Raw genomic sequence first — 15915 nt, 5'->3', positions numbered from 1 at the left:
TATAGAGGTAATCTAAAATTATTATTTCTTCATGAAAATATGCTCACTTATATTTTATTAATATTACATTAATTATACTACATAATTAATATTTATTATATTAATATATATTATATTAATATTAATATATTATAAATATATTAATATTTTGATTAATAATATTTGTAAATAATAATATATTTAAAATATTAACATATGTAATAAAATACTAATTATTAATAAATAAAATTTAAAAATATTTATTAATTATCAATAAATATAATATAGGGTTTATTAGTAATTAATATATTTATTTATATACTAAAACATACTAAATTTTATTTATAATAAAAATATATTTTCTAATGCATGTATGAATAATTTAAAAAATAATTAATTTATGTAAATATATTTCAATATTCGAAATGGCTAATATTGACAACATTTATATAAGTGAGTCATAAATAGTTAACAAATGTACCAAGAAAAAAATTATTACTTCATTTATTTATTAAACATTGTTATTAAAAAATTTAGCAATATTTTTATATAAGTTTATCTTCAACCAAACACAATAATCTTTTTTCGATGTTGTTTTTTAGACTAATTTTTTTACTTACCAAAAATGACAAAAATTATTTTTTCTTGCAATCATTTTTTTCAGATAAATAATTCCTAAAAATCGTTGTATTATCCTATAATCTGATATATCCCAACTAAATGAACCCTAAGAGATTTCTCTTGGAGAATATCCTTCAACCTAGACGTTAGTATAGTAATAACATAATAATGAAAAATAAAGAAGATGGGAGAGAATAAATGATGATGATCTCAAATTCGAATTCAAGATTTGATTATGATGGGCATTAGTCCTTGATATCATATTGTTCAAACAAAATATAGAAAATTAATACAGAAGGTGCTAGTTTCATTTGTGAAATTTGAAAAGAAGAAACTTATTTGCAATATTGCATGATTTCATGCATTCATTTTTTCTGCATCTCGTTGCTTGTGTTGGAAATTTATTATGAGTGCAACACGAAATATACATTAAAATAAATGATGTAAGAGTAGCCATTGCTATGCAGCTCCATTGGTAACTTTTAATCTGAGGGTGTGGTATTGCTTTTACAAAAATGCTTTTACAAGTTCTAAAGCTAAAACCACTTCTCAAAAAAGCGTTTTATCATTTTATCATTCAAGATTCTGGACTCTGGAGGGTCTAAAATTTTTAATTTACTTAATTTCTAACATTATATTATATATTTTTCTCTCTTAGTATAGAAAGAAGACTCGTGGTGTGGAGTCCAGCTACCAATTTCGTACACGACGCCGCCTCCAGAAAGACCTGTGGGTCTTTAGCCAGCCGTTTCGGAGCAGCTGTATTTTGCACCGCCCGCGCGCTGCCGCTGGTTTTTGAGCCCTTTTCTATTTTTGACCTCTTTCCCACACCCGGCCCTAGAAGCCGGAGATCGTCGATGTTCGGTTCGGTTCATCTAATCAATATGCTATTCTATGTGCATTGCAGCATCAGATGGATTTGGCGAGCCCCCTGGTTCCTACTTCCTAGGGGCTCCTCTCTCTCTCTCTCTCTCTCTCTCTCTCTCTCTCTCTCTTTATATATAATTATATATATATATATATCTGGGGGACGCGCCCCCCGTTTCCGCGTTAAACCTCGGCTTTAATTGAGCCGCAGGTTTCGCTTCGTTTCTTTTTCTTTGCTTTGCTTCCTTCTCTTCGTCTGCGTGGCCGTGGGTGTTGGTATATATACCTCCATCCATGCTCTCACCTCCCTCCACCCAGCCACATTGAACAGCACGCAGAGAAAGAAGGAAGAGAGAACCAATACAAGAGGGAGAGAGAGGAGAGGAGAGAGATGTCGAGCCTGGTGGATATCTGGACGTGTGAGCTCGCTAGACTCAGGGAGAAGAGGGCGAGTGCCGACGATGCCGGGTCGCCCCGCAGTCCTTCCTCGCCGGCGGTGGGAGGAGGAGGAGGAGAGGAAATGGAGAGGCATCTCGTGGGCAGAAGGGGCCAGTCCTTTGCTACCGGCGACAAGGCCATGGCCACGCGGGGCGTGGCCCTTTCGGAGGCCACCATCTGGATGCTCATGGATCGCTTCGCCCCGAGCTGAGCCCATCCGCGCGCGATGAGGTTCATCATCGTCAAAGTACTCTTTTTAATCCACATAGGATCAGGAGATGGGAGTCGGGCGTGTTCGCCATCTCGTCTCATCCCATCTCATCTCCTGGTTCTAGCTAGGACCCTAGCGCATATGTAATTGTCACGAGGAGTCTCTGTAACATATGTGTACCGTTCGCAGCATGCGTATGAATTTTTAATTATTTGGCAGCGCGTCTCGAATCGATCGGCCCAGTATCGGTCGATGTAATACCGAACCGTACGTGCTTGGAATACAAAGGAATCTTTAATAGCTTCTCCGGTTCAACCAAAAAAAAAAAGAGCTTCTCCGGATTCATGGTCATGGTGTTTGGTTGCAGCATGTCTTTTATTCATGTCGGAGACGGCCTGCCATCTATTTTCCATAACTGCATGCCGGGATCATCAACATATATACTGAGGTTTTGCTGGCGGCACGTTGCATTGGTCTTTCGCGCGAATATACAATTGGATCGCTTGCTGCTGTTCTGAGATCTCTGCTGACGGAGTTCGGAGCGCCTTGGGAGAACGATGGGCGGAGAAGCTTTCTTTCCCGAATACGGGCGAGACGATACCAAGGGTTTCCGGGCGCGCCACCGTGTTTCTTTTTGCTAGTTGTACCGTGTTGGGCCTTAGTGGGCTATGTCGGCTTGGTTCCATCTTGGGCTCTTGGGATATTTGTCCGATATGGGCTGGTTCCTCTTTCCAGGAACCATTCAATAGGGTGAATGCGCTCGAGGGCCCATATCTGTGCTCATGCGGTCTCCTTGGACCGTTTCTTAATATAGGGAAAAGAAAAAGAAATATGACACACAAATCTAGCTTGCTTGCTTCAAGTTGCAGCCGCTTCAAAGACTTGGGCATTACATCGTTTAAGGCTGCCTCCAGCAGCGTGACACGGCATGCTTCATCCTGTTGGAATCCAACACCTCCATTTGTGAACATGCTCTGTCTGCGGGCCTAAATTTCAGTGTCGGTATGGATCAGGGATGAGCGTATCCGAAGGAGGTATTGATGGATCAGAAGAAAAGGGCTTTAGATTTTACACGGAATGTGGACAGGGACGAGACAAGTGATCTCGGAAGAGAAGGAGAAGGTGAAGAATTCGGGAGGTGGCGTTACGTAGGGAAGGGGAGGATGATTGAGAGAGGAGCGAGCGGCAAAAGGGGGGGTGATTGGTGACCGCATACTGAAGCCCCCTTTCTTGTTCGCCTTTTTTTTATTTTATTTTTCGTTGTTCGGTCCTGTTGGTGAGAATCCATTAGGTAACTTTTTTGTTTATCATATGCGTGCTTGGGACATGTGAGATGGGATACGTGGCAAGCCAAGAGAACCTCCCTTCGCGATGACATCCCTCGAGAACAGGCTCACTGGAGGAAAACCCAAATGTGGGCTAAAGAGGCCCAAGAGCAAGGCACAGTGGCCAATCAGTAAGAGTAATGCTGTGGATCCAAAAATGATATGCAAAGTAAAATAAATAATAAAAAGCTTTAGGCCATGTAGCAGGATGGGATTAGTGCGATTAAGGAGATTGATGTAAAATGTGGTATTGTTGTGATATGAATACCTATTCTCTTATGAATTATGATACATGGCGATGATTTGTTTTTCTTTTTTTTTTCTTTTTTTCTGTCTAGAGCTGATGACTTTAATGTGTGTGGGTGTGTGGGCATGTCCTGAAGATTTGCCTTTGATTCATGTTAGATCATGTCATTATAGAAAAAGGAAAATTAGTTGGATGGACCAAACAGCCCTGTATCCTAGGCGAAGTTGCAACCGGGATTAACCTACGGATTAGGATTTTACGTATTCGAATAATGGCTTAATGGACCACGGGTCAAATCTTAGTAAAGTAATACTAATAATAAAAATGATAGCTGTAGGGCCTAATATTGTTAAGCAACTGTTGTGGCACGACTCTTTTGTATTGTTTTGTTTCCCGCAAGCCGCTGCCATACAACGAAAGCGAGGGCGATAGCAACTGTGGACCAGCAGAACAGGCCAAGTGGCCCACGAAACCCACGCGCCCTCACATGACTGATGACACTCATCAATTCGATGACCTGGCTGCACATGACCACTTGGATATATTAATTTGATAATAAAAAAGAAAAAAAGTGTGGATGACAGCAACAATATCCTCATGTAGGCTGTTAATTAATTTGAGAAGTCAAAAATCAATTCACTAGAATTTAATTTTGAACTAAACTAGAATTAAAAATTAATCCGACTCTATTGCTGAATGCAACCCCTCGGTTGCCTCAGCTTTAGGATGAGGAGAGTGGGAGTGTGGTAGACATCAAAGTCTCCACTTTTGATAAATTAGGTGAACTATAATTCAACCTTAAACTTGGAAAAACGTTTGATTCAAACTTTAGTTATACCTGGTTCAGAATCAATATAAATTCATATTATTAATGAAAATAATGAGCCCGTTAGGACAAGTTCTGGTTATGCCCGTCCAATCGAGCAACTATATCCTACACGGTTGTATATACGGTCAATCACAGCAGCTCATTTCCATAACCATGCATTGAGAAGAGCATTTGATAAATGAAAGTATGCGAGAACGAGCGGCCGACCGTCTAAGATGTAATTTCTCCAACCAAGAGAGAGAGGTAGCGCCTATATTATATATACATGCTCGGGTCCCGACACCTTCCGGTGAGAAAGCATTCAGGCGCTTCCCATTTCCTGATGCGGTGCCACCTCTTCCCAGAAGAGAGAGAGAGAGAGAGAGAGAGAGAGAGAGAGTAGGAAGAGGAAGAGACACCGAAACGCATGCGCGAGAGATGGTGGAGAGAGGCGACGAGACGAGAATTTGCATTAAAGAAAGAAAGTGAAGACAAAACAGAAAGAGGATATATCCTGGATAGATTCGAGCGTCCGGCCAGGCAGCGAAACATCGATCCCATGTCGCCGGAGAATGTGGTGGTGGTGGCGGTGAGGGCGGAGCGGGAGATCTCCAAGACGGCTCTGGAGTGGGCCCTCACTCACGTCGTCCGCCCCGGCGATCTCGTCACTCTCCTCGCCGTCCTGTCCGACCACGGGGCCCGCGGTGGTAAGTAATGATTAAGGCGGTTCGATCCCTTTTCCATTCCTCCATCCCTCGCCGATGATATTAGTGGATAACTCTGACTCTGCTCCGTTCTTCTTTCCTCGGAGGTTGGCGGCGGAGGCTACTACCGTGGGGCTTCCCCAGGTTCGGCGGCGGCGGAGACAGTGGGAGCCGTCGCCACCGCGAGCGGTGCCAGATCTCGGCCGCCTGTTCCCAGATGGCGCTGCAGATCGACGGCCGGAACGAGGTATCCATGGAAATTCTGAACTCTTTCGGATCTCCATGGAGATCTTTTCTTTTTTTTTCTTGTATTGGAAGGGGGAGGAGGATGGAGGAAACATTTCACTCCGAGACCCATGACCGTCATTAGGCTTTCCTATATTTTCTTTTCTCTTTCCTCCTTTTATATATATATATATGTATCATTTCTTTTATTACTTCTGATGATGGGAGATGTCTTTTTTGTCTGATGGGAGCGATGGTGGTGGCGGCGTTGATGATGGCAGATTAGCATGAGGATAAAGGTCGTGGGATCGGAGTCGAGTGGAGGTGCGGGTTTCGGCGGCGGCGGCGGCGGCGGCGGTGGCGGGGGCATGGTGGCCACGGAATCAAAGAGTGTCGGTGCCAACTGGATCGTGCTTGACAAGTAATATTTCGCTACTTTCTTTTGATATAGCATTCAATCTTGCTACTGTAGCCGGGCTGGTGTTCCACGTGGTTGCATCCTTCCCGCCAGTTCTCGCAGAGATTAACGATAACAGCTAGCGTTAGACGCTGGCACCTGCCCTTGGCGCCCACACCGAGAGCACCTAGATCGGTCCTTCCAGCGATCGGCAGGGCATCCTCGTCGCTTGCTCTGGCACTCGCCACAAGGCGCGTCTGTACCGTACCGCATCATCAGGAAACTAGATAGAGATAAGCCATGCGCCAGTGGATTTGGATGGAAGTTACTGCAGCAATGGCCCCCGGAAGGAGAGCTTAGTAATGTCTCCATTCGCCTTGGCGATGGCTAATCTTCCATCGTAATATTCTAATCTTTACCTTACATGGCTGTCCTGTCTCCTATTTTTCGATTTTTCCTAATCATAACTTGATTACCTGTTTATGGTTCATGAACGCCAAGATCGATCATACCCTTCTATTTTATCAAATAAAGGGGCTGCATATTCTCTAATTTCCTGCAACCCCCACCAACCCCCTCACGCAGCCAATAAAAAAAACTGCCGCGGGCCTTGCTGCAGCACATGGAGCTCGAACGCGCGAGAGAGAGACGCAGCTCTTCAAAAATCCATAAGACTCTCGTTTGAGCTCCATGCGATGCAAGTCATGTGGCCGTCTCTTGTTAGCCAAGGGACTTATGCTACAGGAAACTCTTGCAGCCAGCGTTGTAGAGGATAAGCAGTCAATAATGGCCTGCCTCCTCCAAAGATAGCACATGGAACAAACTTCATGGCACCCCCAATCCACTTACTTCACGCATCTACGAACCTTTTGATTGCCCGACAGAGATCAGAAAACTTCAGCTTTTAATTTTTGACAACTTCTCATACTCACCACCTGAAAGTGAGGCTTTAATGAAAATTATTTTGCCTTGTTTTTTTTTCTAAAATAAAAGAAAATAACTTTGAAATTGTATTTAAAAGTGTTGGCATAATTTTAGGATCACGTAATAGCTTGTATCAGTCCATCTTATTCTTCTTTGCTAGCATGATCCTATATCGGCCAGTATTTTTTTCTTTTGCCAGCATGATTTTATTAGAATGATTTTAAGGATCACATAACAACTTATATCAAGAAGTATTATTTTTCTTTGTTAGCATTATCCTATAACATCCTATATTATTTTTTTTGTATAGGGTCCGTACATAAGTATACAATCACCTAATCTGCCGCTACCATCTTTTTCGCCGTTATTGTGGTCGTCATTGCTATGTCTAGAAGCTTTGAAAATCTCCGTTGTCGATCTATCGGTCTTTATTCTTGGGCGAATCAACATATGAAAAAATTTTATTTTTTGGTGGATCCACAGACCTTCTATTTCTCTGCAGATGCTCTATTTTCTAAAAAATTAATATTGATCTCATTAGTAGATCTGTATATCCTTTATTTTTGGTAGATTAATACTCGAAGATTCTTTGTTTTCTTTGGATCCGCAGCTCTTTTCCACCTCTTTTCTCCTCCGCTTCAAATCTTTGATCATCTCTTCTCATCGTCGCTCGGCTCCATTCTCTCAATCTCCGATTTTATTTGTTGCCTTGGGTCCTTCATTATCCAGTTCAAAGCAAAATGCTCCTCTTCTATGGTGTCTCCATTTACGGAGATTGTCGATCCTTGGTTGCCTTCTTTCTAAGCTCTGTCCTCGTTGCAACTGTTATTTTTTATGTATTTTCTTGCTGCCACATTATCATAAAATCAATCGGTCAATTGCTTCTCTTTCATAGTGCCTCTGTCTATGAGGATTGTCAACCTTCGGTTGCCTTTTCTCTGAGCTCTGTTCTCGTTGCAACTATCATCTTTTATGTGTCTTCTCACTATCACATCATCAGACAAATCAATCAGCCACATCGATATATATGTCAGTCTGTCACATTAATCAAGCACACCAGTGTGCTATGTTAGTCAGCCGTATCAGTTGATGCATTACTCTGCCGCATTAGTTAACTACGTCAGCATTATCAAATACATCAGTTTGCCACGTAAGCTTCTTGATCTGTTACATCAGTTTCGAAGTTGCTATGTCAACTTCTACTCTGCATATTATCACATCAGCTTGACATATTAGTCTGTCATATTGGCTTTTGAGCTGTTGTTTCAACTTCTAATATGCTATATCAGCTCGTGTTCTGCTACATCAGGCTCTATGTTGTCAGAGCAACTCTTGATCTACCACCACGTTAGCCTTTGAGCTACTCAGTCAGCTCCTAGTCTATCACATCAGTTTTTAAGTTGCTACTTCAGCTCTTGATCTAGTATGTCAGTGTTTAGGTATATTCGTAATCTAATTTTTAAACTCAAGTTAGTATCTATAGTACCATCTTGAGTTCAAAGGAGAGATATTAACATAATTTTAGAGATCACATAATACCTTGTATCAGCCCATGTTATTTTTCTTTATTAGCATGACCCTGTACCGTTAGTATTATTATTATTATTATTTGTTAGTGTGATCCTGTATCGATCAGTATTATTTTTCTTTATCAGCATGATCTTGTTAGAGTGATATTAGAGTTTACATAATAACTTATATCTGCAAGTATTATTTTTCTTTGTTAATATGATTCTATATCAGCCCGTATCATTTTTTTCCTCATGGAGTCTGTATACGAATATATATAACCCCAGAAATATATTGAACATAACGGAATAAAAAAGGAAAAACATTTTTTTTTCTTTTTTTTTTCCTTTGTTTTCCATTCTTTTGCAATGGTTTTGAAACGGGACCATCGATCCTCTAATTGCATCTGGCAGCTGTCGCACATGCAAGTCATGGCAAGCCAATGCCAGTCTATCTGCTGCTGCGAGCAGGTTGTATGGGTTATATATCTCTGTCCATCATAATCAGATAAGGTGGGCGACGTCCCGCGGTCCCCTTCGTTTGGCCTCCCAGGCTTGCGGACGAGTTGTCTCCCTCCTCATATCAGGGCCTTGTCGCCCTTCCAAAGAGAAATTTCTCTGGTTCCGCAAAGCGATTTAGTGACCCGTCATTGCGTGTTGTCACGTTTGTCCACACGTGATCCCGATTCCCAGGGATATATAAAACAAACTCCAGGCCCATTTGTCTTACTCACGATCACTTGCATGACTAGATGTATCCTAGGATTTTACTGCCCATCCATCAACCGATCGAGAACTGGTTGGATACGGCGTTGCGATTCTCCGGCTAGTTGGAGTGGCAGAAGATAAGGGAATGCGAAGGGCAAATATCAAAATCCTTCGGTTGAGCATAGTACAATAAGAAGGGCGGGAAAACTGCGTAGGTGCTGCTGTCCTTAAACATAGTTCAGTAGTATTTTCTCCGAAAGACTAAAGAAAAGACCATTTTGTCGATCCATTTCCTCTTTCATTTAATATCTTGGGGCATTGTAGGGTGTCATAGCCATGCAGGTACCGAGTGTACTAATTGATGTTGCTGGCGTTGCCAGTCAAAGGAGTGCTTGGTTGAATTCCTTCGCTCAAGCATTCCTTTGCGTTGGCGTATGGCAAACTCGCGCGGTAATCCACTTCTGGCCGGGATATACGCGGATCATCTTATACCGTATCATTCTGTATATGGATATGACCTCCTCTATTGCCCCTCGAAAAAATTGTGTAGACATGACCACCCCGGTTGATTTCCATAACAATGTCCGTGATTCACAGGCAGCTGAAGCAGGAGATCAAGCCCTGCATGGAGGAGCTGCAATGCAACATTGTGGTGATGGGAGGCTCATGCGCCAAAGTGCTGCGGCTCAACCTGGGAGGAGCTTATGAACCACTTCCTCCCTTCTCTTCTGCGTGTTCTCCAAACTGCAGCGAAAAGTTTCCAAACAGGCAACTGAAACCAATCGCCATACCTGATGATGTGAAGACTTCATTTCATAAGGAAACTAGAGAAGCAGGATCAAGTACTGGAATAGGAAGAGCTTCTTCCATCTTTGTTGATGAAGGAAACCATAATCAAAAATTAGAAGGTGTCGGATCGGATGATGCAGGTACGTCCGACTCAGACAGCGGCGGTGTAGCAAGCCCTCTATCATTTCATCTTGGGATGGACCTCCTCCAAGCTGAAGGTAAAGTCCTCCATCCAAGAACCGAGCAATAATGCAATTAGGCCGTCGCTACTTGTTGTTTGAAGTTGTTATGAGCTTAGCTGCCTGGTTTCATGGCAAGCGAGCTTGGTCAGCCAAGCCCGGCCCATCTGAAGACTCGGGTGGAATAATCGTTTGGAAGTTTGTACTAAAAAGTTTCCCTCTGCTTTTTCAGCTCGCAGAGAGTCCTCTTCTGGATTCCGTCCGCAACGCCGTTCGCACCCAGCAACAGCATCTTCTGCGACTGCACATAACCGCGGGGTCTGTTGGATTCCTCAGAATCACGTTGCAGCGGAAGAGGCATTTATCCAGAGCCGCAAGACCCACAAAACCAGACCTCCTCCTCCCTCCGCTAAAACCTTGCAAGAAATGTTTGCCGAGTCAAATCGAGGAGGCTATGCCATCGGAAAGGCCGGACTTCACCCGGACCTCGCAGCAGAGGACTGCTATAGCACCTATGGCTCCGATGTGAGGGAGGCGGTCTCCCTGTTTGGAAGCTGCCCATCCATACCCCCTCCTCTATGTTCGCTGTGCCGACACAAGGCTCCAGTCTTCGGAAAGCCTCCAAGACGGTTCGCGTACCGGGAACTCGAGATGGCTACCGATGGGTTCTCGAATGAGAATTTCGTGGCAGAAGGTGCGATCGGATGCGTCCACAGAGGGGTTCTGGAAGATGGGCGAGTGGTGGCAGTGAAGCGGCTCAAGCCGGCGGGTGGTAGCGATGTCAGAGGGGAGGATGAGTTCTGCGAGGAGGTTGAGGTGCTGAGCCGGGCACAGCACAGGAACGTGGTGATGCTGGTTGGGTTCTGCGTGGAAGGGAAGAGGAGGGTGCTGGTGTATGAGTACATCTGCAATGGTTCCTTGGACCGCCATCTATATGGTATTATTATTCATCGGCATTCTTTCAAACGAGCACCTTTCGCCAAAGAAAATGTCGACGTCAACTCTAATTAACACTTATCGACGCATATATACATATGTCTCCACGTGCATATCTAACTCTTTATTGAATGTGTGGGCTTGTGCCGCGCAGGGAGAAGAAAAGCACCACTAGATTGGCACGCAAGGATTAAGATCGCGGTGGGGGTGGCGAGAGGATTACGGTACCTCCATGAGGATTGCAGGGTAGGGTTTGTGGTCCACAAAGACATGCGCCCCAACAACATCCTTCTCACCCATGATTACGAGCCATTGGTATATATTCTTCTTCTCCTCCTCTTTCCTTAACCGTCCCATTCACCGACAATAATGACATGATATCTAAATTTCTTTCACAAAAAAAAAAAAGAAAAGAGAAAGAACAGAAAGCAGGATATGTCAATTGGGTCTTATCGGTAGAAAAGAAGAACATGCATCTATCATCTCTTTTGTGTCCTCGAGAGTGCGCTAGCTATGCTACTCCACATGCATCCCAGTCTAGCTAGAATGTTTGCTGCTCTGTGCGAACCCAGAATCCGTAATTCTGTATCGTTAGAAGTGTTATATTTTTCAAGATCTAAACTGGCGACTTCATAGAAAATATAAGCTTGAATACATTATACATGTCGCCGTGCTAATTTACGTCACGCCTCTATCCAAGGTTGGGGACTTCAGCCGCTCGAGATGGCAAACGGAGTTATCGCCCCTCGCCGATGCTAATGTGGCCGAAACTTTCGGGTACGCATCTCTTGCCACGCAGACTGATGGTGCCGGCTGATATTCATTTTTCTGGGAGGGAAGTAATGCATCGGCACTAGCGAACATTGTCAGGTATCTGGCACCGGAATACATCGAGCATGGAGTCGCGACGGAGAAGGCGGATGTGTATGCCTACGGTGTGGTCCTGCTAGAAATGATCACGGGCCGAAGAGCCCTGGACGCCAGCCAGCCCAAGGGCCAGCAATTCCTGGTAGAATGGGCTCGGCCGCTCGTGTCACGGCCATCCGACCAGGGCGCTGTGGGCCGCTTCCTGGATCCGCGTCTTGATTGGGACCAAGCCCGATTCTTCTCGCGGCAGCTGCGCTCCATGGCTCGTGCTGCGTCGATGTGCCTCCGCCGCGATCCGCAAGCTAGACCTGGCATGTCAAAGGTATTCATTCCCCGGCTCTCCTTCCATCCACCTTCGGAAATTGGAGATTTTACCGTTCGTCACCTCGAACTTGTACGGTACCACGTACGTACAGGTCCTGAGAATTTTGGAAGGAGACGCCGTCGTCGATCCTGGATTTGACATCGACTCCGTGGGCACCCGAAGTGGCCGCATGAGCTGCTGTCCGCGGATCCTGCATCAAGACAACGCAATGGCTGCGAGCCTCTCCCAGAGATTCGCCCCGGAACCTGTCATGCGGGCCCTTCGTGATCAGAGAAGCTGGCCTCATTTCCGCTGAATTGCTCATGTTCGGAGTCATCCCGCTCCCAAGACGTACGTTGATTAATTTTTTTCTTCAAATTATTAGCTGATCATGGTATAGGTTAGTTAAAGTTTGTGGGTCTTACACCTATCAGATACAAAATCTGTTTCGCGTGGAAAAAGGTTTCTTCGGGGGGGATTTGGATAAGGGTATAAAATAATTAATTTTTTCGATTTATTTTTTGTGTCTATTTTGTGACAATTTTAGTGGGCAGCTTTGCTTCGTTCAGCTTTGCTTGGTCTTTGCATAAGGTGCTGCTGGATGTTTCTTTTCTTACATCCATGTGGTATTTTTAGGAACAAATTTAATTAATCTAGTATACCACCTAATGCTGACCTAATTCAATTACATGATTGGTTGAGTTGTTTGACCTGGCTTGCTTTGGTTGATGCATGATTGGTTGGAGTCGTTCAGATCATTTTCTTTCCAGATTGGTTTCTTCTGACTTTGTGTTAGTCTAGTTCGGTTGCAGCCACTGGCACAGGATAGAACCTGATTTGGGCGCTGTATAGTCCCCCTCAATCATACTTGTGTGAAGTCATCATGATGACCTATTAACACTTACCATACAATCCCAGGGTAAAAAGAGATGGAATAATCGCAGCTTGCTACGCCAAGTGTCAGCATTATTGAATTGCCACCTCTCCTGTATATAAAAAGTCTTTGTTCTTGTCAATATAAATTTACTCATCCAGGGCCCCTCTCCTAGAGAAATTAATCATGTTGCATCTGCAGACAGTGACGGTAGAGGTCACAGGATTTGAGTGCATAGTTTCTCGTGTTGAGATCCATTAATTAGCAAGTGTAGAAAAGCTAAAGAAATCTTGTGGCAGGATCTCAAGAACTTTAATTTAAGCGGGCATTATTCCCTTCCATTTTTAGCTTGCCTTGATATCATGAAGCCATTGAGGTCATCTGTAGAGTATAACCGCATGCCATTGATATTGGAGATAAGCTGATCACGGAGAACTCCAAAGATTCCTGTCATGCATAGTAACAGCAGAGAAGGTCAGATTTTGTTGCATCTAGACAAGGGCTCATATCTTCACATAGCAATCAGCAAGGTGGCAATGAGGTTTCCCGTAAGATGGCATGGATGAGGTTGTGGTTGCTTCAAGAGTCGCGCAAGGCCCATGCAATCGTAACAAGAAATGAAGGAGATGGACAAATGAGAGAAGACGCTAGCTGTGGTTTCTTCCCATGGACGTAAGGAAGAAAAGGAAGCACAAATTAGTATTTGTACTCGAGGAACTCGGTGAAGCCAGTGCAATATATAGATACAGAGAAAAAGGCTTGTGTGAGGTGGATTTTGGATTATTGGCCAAGTAACTCATGATATGTGTGTATCTTGCGGAAATTGACCAGTTGGGATGTAGCCATTGATGGAAAATAAACAAGATTATTAGCTGCAACATATCATCGAGATTCTTATCAAACTTTTTAATGGGGAACAGATAATTTCCTATCAAAGTGCATGTATGCACATCAGCCGGTCCATTCACACACAAGGGATGTCGGGTGTGCAGATGAATAAATATGTGATTTCTAATTTCTTTCAGAATGATTTACAGAAAGCATCGATACAGTGATTAAACTCAACAAAAGGTCTTCTTCTTAGTATTGATTCTTTTTGAGGGCCCCCAAGTTTGGCTTTTGGTTTGGGTTTCAGGTTCTGCAATTTGTCTCGCTGCAGATACTATCTAAAATTATTTTTGGTTTGATTGAAGAACCACAGTAGGATCAGAATCTGAAAATAGTGTTCATACTAGATTATCTGGATCTTGTAGATTTAATTCTGAAATTTGATATTTGTTTTCTCCTAAAGTTTTTCTTATGAACTCAGAAGACCTAGCTAGTTTTGAATTCCGATCCCCATATGAACAAGGCAACGATCTTCTTGCTCTCTCCAAAGGTCCTTTGGTAGCGTACAAGCTGAAGCTGACGTGATGGTTAAATGATTTTGCGGCTTGTCCGCCAAAGTGCATGCCCAAGATAGCTCTGACACTAAAACGTGATTTTAACAATAATGGATATAAATTTGAAAAAAAGAACGTCATCAGTAATTTTCTAGAATAAGAATATATAGTCTGCGAATGTTTGAAGCTGGATATATTCGACGTCCATCATCTGCTGGGGCTTGGAGAAGAAGCAGCTGTTGCTAATGCACCATTGTTTCAGCTGTGGAGCCAGGAGGAGGAGAAAGTCAGTTGGGAGCACGCGAACGACGTGTTTCATGCCACCGACTTTGGCTGCTCAATCATATCACAGGCGACTGGAATATCGAAACGAAAATCTTAGCATAAGTGATCTGTTGAGTCAGAACTTAACTTTGAGTTGTAACCATGAGCTTGCTCCCTGTTCGATAGATCTCGTGGGTCGGAGTTAGTGGTCTCGTACATACAGCCTGAGCTAATTCCCATAGTCAATATTTTGATATAAGTTATATTAATTTTAATATATATATATATATATACACACCTATATATATGTTTACATGTAAATGTTAATTAAAATAACACGTCTATATATATAAATAACATCGGCGTTTGTTTGTTTGTTACTTACTATTCCAAGCTTGATCTGGTTGAGCTCAAGCTATTTATTGATTGAGGAAGCAAGCTGCATTAGCTCTCAACCGTTGCCAGACTCAAGCCATGTAATCAACTTTTGGCTTCTTCTGTTGGTGAGGAGGTTAGATAGCCGAACATGGAAATTATGGCCGACATGAAATCCTGTTTTGGTTTTGGAGGCGACCTTGTCTTTATGCTCCAATTGGCCTGACGTCAAATGCTGGGCAGAATCTCCTAAACTAGACCATGATGGATGCTTTAGGTGGGATCAGATTTTCCGAATTCAGCTGCCTGGCAAAAGTGTGGGAGCGGGCCCAAAGCGTTGTTCTCATAATGGCTTCGTACCTTCGCTGCTCCTGCAGCTATACCGGCATAATTATCCAAGCATTATCCAGGGCATCCTCGAGGCCTCGTTTGGGGTTAGAAATAGGAGAGGCATCGGCTCCGATCGAGTTGGACATGGATTGGAATAAAAATTTATTAGTACGAACTTGATTTATTTATTAAACAAGTCAAAAATTCATCTAAATTTAATTTTATTTATTAAATAGATTAAATAAGAAAAAAATGAATTAAGCAGATTTTAAATAGATTAAATATATCTTAAACAAATTATATGGATCGAGCCATGGTCTGATTTAATTAATAAATCGGTCGAAATTAGTTAAACAAGTTAAATGTCTAAATCTGAACTTGATCTATTTAACAAGTAGGTCTAGACGGGTTAAGAAAAACTTAGGAGGGGCTAATCCTCACCTTCCATCCATTCCATGAGTGCCCAGACGGATTAGAATCTAAGGTGTCCAGGTGTACCCTTCGTAAGGGTAACATTTTGGAGGCATTTCATATTGGATGTTTGCCTGATACTCCTAAACCTGTCTGCCTTGGAGGAAAAGTAGTACCGCGTCAAACTTGCCTACGTGCTCTCATATGTTCCACCACCGCAATTTTAATGGTTTTATAATGTC

General features: G+C 43.0%; 1 protein-coding gene across 4 annotated transcripts; it reads left to right on the top strand.

The window, feature by feature from the left end:
* Positions 1-4755: 4755 nt before the first annotated feature.
* LOC103707475 (inactive protein kinase SELMODRAFT_444075-like) lies at positions 4756-14042 on the top strand. 4 transcript variants are annotated; one of them, XM_026804817.2, is made up of 10 exons: positions 4761-5203; positions 5308-5447; positions 5707-5846; positions 9560-9969; positions 10163-10867; positions 11021-11181; positions 11567-11643; positions 11737-12055; positions 12150-12388; positions 13073-14042. In XM_026804817.2, exons 1-9 carry the CDS (start codon positions 4924-4926, stop codon positions 12351-12353), a joined length of 2436 nt encoding a protein of 811 aa, XP_026660618.2. In that variant the 5' UTR covers positions 4761-4923; the 3' UTR covers positions 12354-12388; positions 13073-14042. The 4 variants fall into 4 exon arrangements, 3 of the variants coding, with proteins under 3 accessions (XP_026660618.2, XP_026660617.2, XP_017698416.2); XR_003385800.2 differs by lacking the exon at positions 13073-14042 and having other exon boundaries at positions 4756-5203; positions 11724-12055; positions 12150-12747; XM_026804816.2 differs by lacking the exon at positions 13073-14042 and having other exon boundaries at positions 12150-12747.
* The last annotated feature ends 1873 nt before the right edge of the window (positions 14043-15915 follow it).

Source organism: Phoenix dactylifera, chromosome 6, assembly GCF_009389715.1.
Source record: "Phoenix dactylifera cultivar Barhee BC4 chromosome 6, palm_55x_up_171113_PBpolish2nd_filt_p, whole genome shotgun sequence".
Classification (NCBI taxonomy): Eukaryota; Viridiplantae; Streptophyta; class Magnoliopsida; order Arecales; family Arecaceae; genus Phoenix; species Phoenix dactylifera.
This window is presented reverse-complemented; position numbering and strand designations above follow the sequence as displayed.